This window comes from Ptychodera flava, chromosome 5 (assembly GCF_041260155.1).
Source record: "Ptychodera flava strain L36383 chromosome 5, AS_Pfla_20210202, whole genome shotgun sequence".
Lineage (NCBI taxonomy): Eukaryota > Metazoa > Hemichordata > Enteropneusta > Ptychoderidae > Ptychodera > Ptychodera flava.
In genome coordinates, this window is record NC_091932.1 from 26,070,203 (window position 1) to 26,071,565 (window position 1,363).

Consider the following 1,363-nt stretch of genomic DNA (forward strand, 5'->3'; position numbering starts at 1 on the left):
AAGAAGAAATAGAAAACACAACCTGAAGTATCAACTAGGAATACAAGCAGATGACAAAGGGCTACTTCATTGCCATGGAAGATTCATTAATTCTGAACTTTCTGAAGGTGCTCTTTGCCAAACACTGTTTGCTACGAGGAACCACTTCACCAAACTTGTGATTGAGAGCTATCACTCAGGAACTTCACAGACATTAGCTCAGACTCGCCATGAGTACCGGATCCCTCAAGGTCGCCCACAAGTAAGAAGAATCCTCCATGACTATAGAGTCTGTCGACGAGCTTAAGGCGGTCCATATAAGATGCCGGCTATGGCACCATCACAAAGGAAGAGAGTGACTCAATCACTTCCATTCACATATGCTGGACTTGACTACTTTGGACCTTTGTTCATCACAGAAACTTTGGATACAAAGAAAGTTTGGATCTGCTTGTACACTTGTTTACTGTGCGTGCCATTCACCTTGAACTGATAAAGGACATGTCAGCAGAACAATTTCTCCTGTGTTTATGGAGATTTATTGCTCGCCGTGGAACCCCTGAGCAAATAATTTCTGACAACGCTCCTCAGTTAAAACTAGCAAAGTCTGTCTTGGACAAAGTATGGATTATGGATTAATGTCATCATAGACTGTGGTGTCAGAAAGTACGTGACTGATCAAGGCATCAAATGACAATTCAAAATTGAACTTGCTCCATGGATGGGAGCATTTTATGAAAGACTTGTTGGATGTGTTAAGAAGAAAGCTATAGGAAAAGCATGTCTCACGTACGAACAACTTCATACACTAATTATTGAAGCTAAAGTTGTTGTAAACACCCATCCATTGGTTTACGTGGATGATGATATCAACTCATCAATAGTCTTGACTCCAGCAGATTTCCTGACCCTTAATCCAAAGACTGGAATGCCCGATGCTGAGCCTGACTCTAATGATCCTGACCTTGAGTATAAACCCAGAATGTCATCTGCTAAGAAACTCTTACAAACCTGGAAGAACGGTCAACAGCTTCTCAACAGATTCTGGAACAGGTGGAGAGATAGTTACGTACTCAGTTTGAGAGAAAGAAGCCAGAGACATTTAAGCGCACCGAAAATTCAACCTCCTTCTCAAACCGAAGACTGGCGATGTGATTGTCAAGGATAGTTTGCCTCGTGGATCATGGAACTTTGGGAAAGTTCAGGAACTGATGTAAAGTAGAGATGGAGAATGTCGATCTGCAAGGGTTATTCTGCCATCAAGGAAATGCATCAATCGACCTGTGAATCTACTGTATCCTACATAAAGTCCAGAGACATTAATTCAGGAAGACAATGACCTGCCAACTGTTCAAGCTGATGAAACGAAATCAAATAGACCAGG

The 1,363-nt window shown here is 41.8% G+C and overlaps 1 protein-coding gene across 1 annotated transcript; it reads left to right on the plus strand.

Annotated features, from left to right (window-relative positions):
- The first annotated feature begins 700 nt into the window (after positions 1-700).
- On the plus strand, positions 701-1,147 carry LOC139133603 (uncharacterized). The gene has a single exon (XM_070700341.1). The coding sequence runs from the start codon at positions 701-703 to the stop codon at positions 1,145-1,147; it is 447 nt and encodes a 148-aa protein (XP_070556442.1).
- The last annotated feature ends 216 nt before the right edge of the window (positions 1,148-1,363 follow it).

Bases quoted from the DNA above. Each gene is read 5' to 3' on its own strand.
- LOC139133603 (XM_070700341.1), top strand. From the start codon at position 701: ATGGGAGCATTTTATGAAAGACTTGTTGGATGTGTTAAGAAGAAAGCT.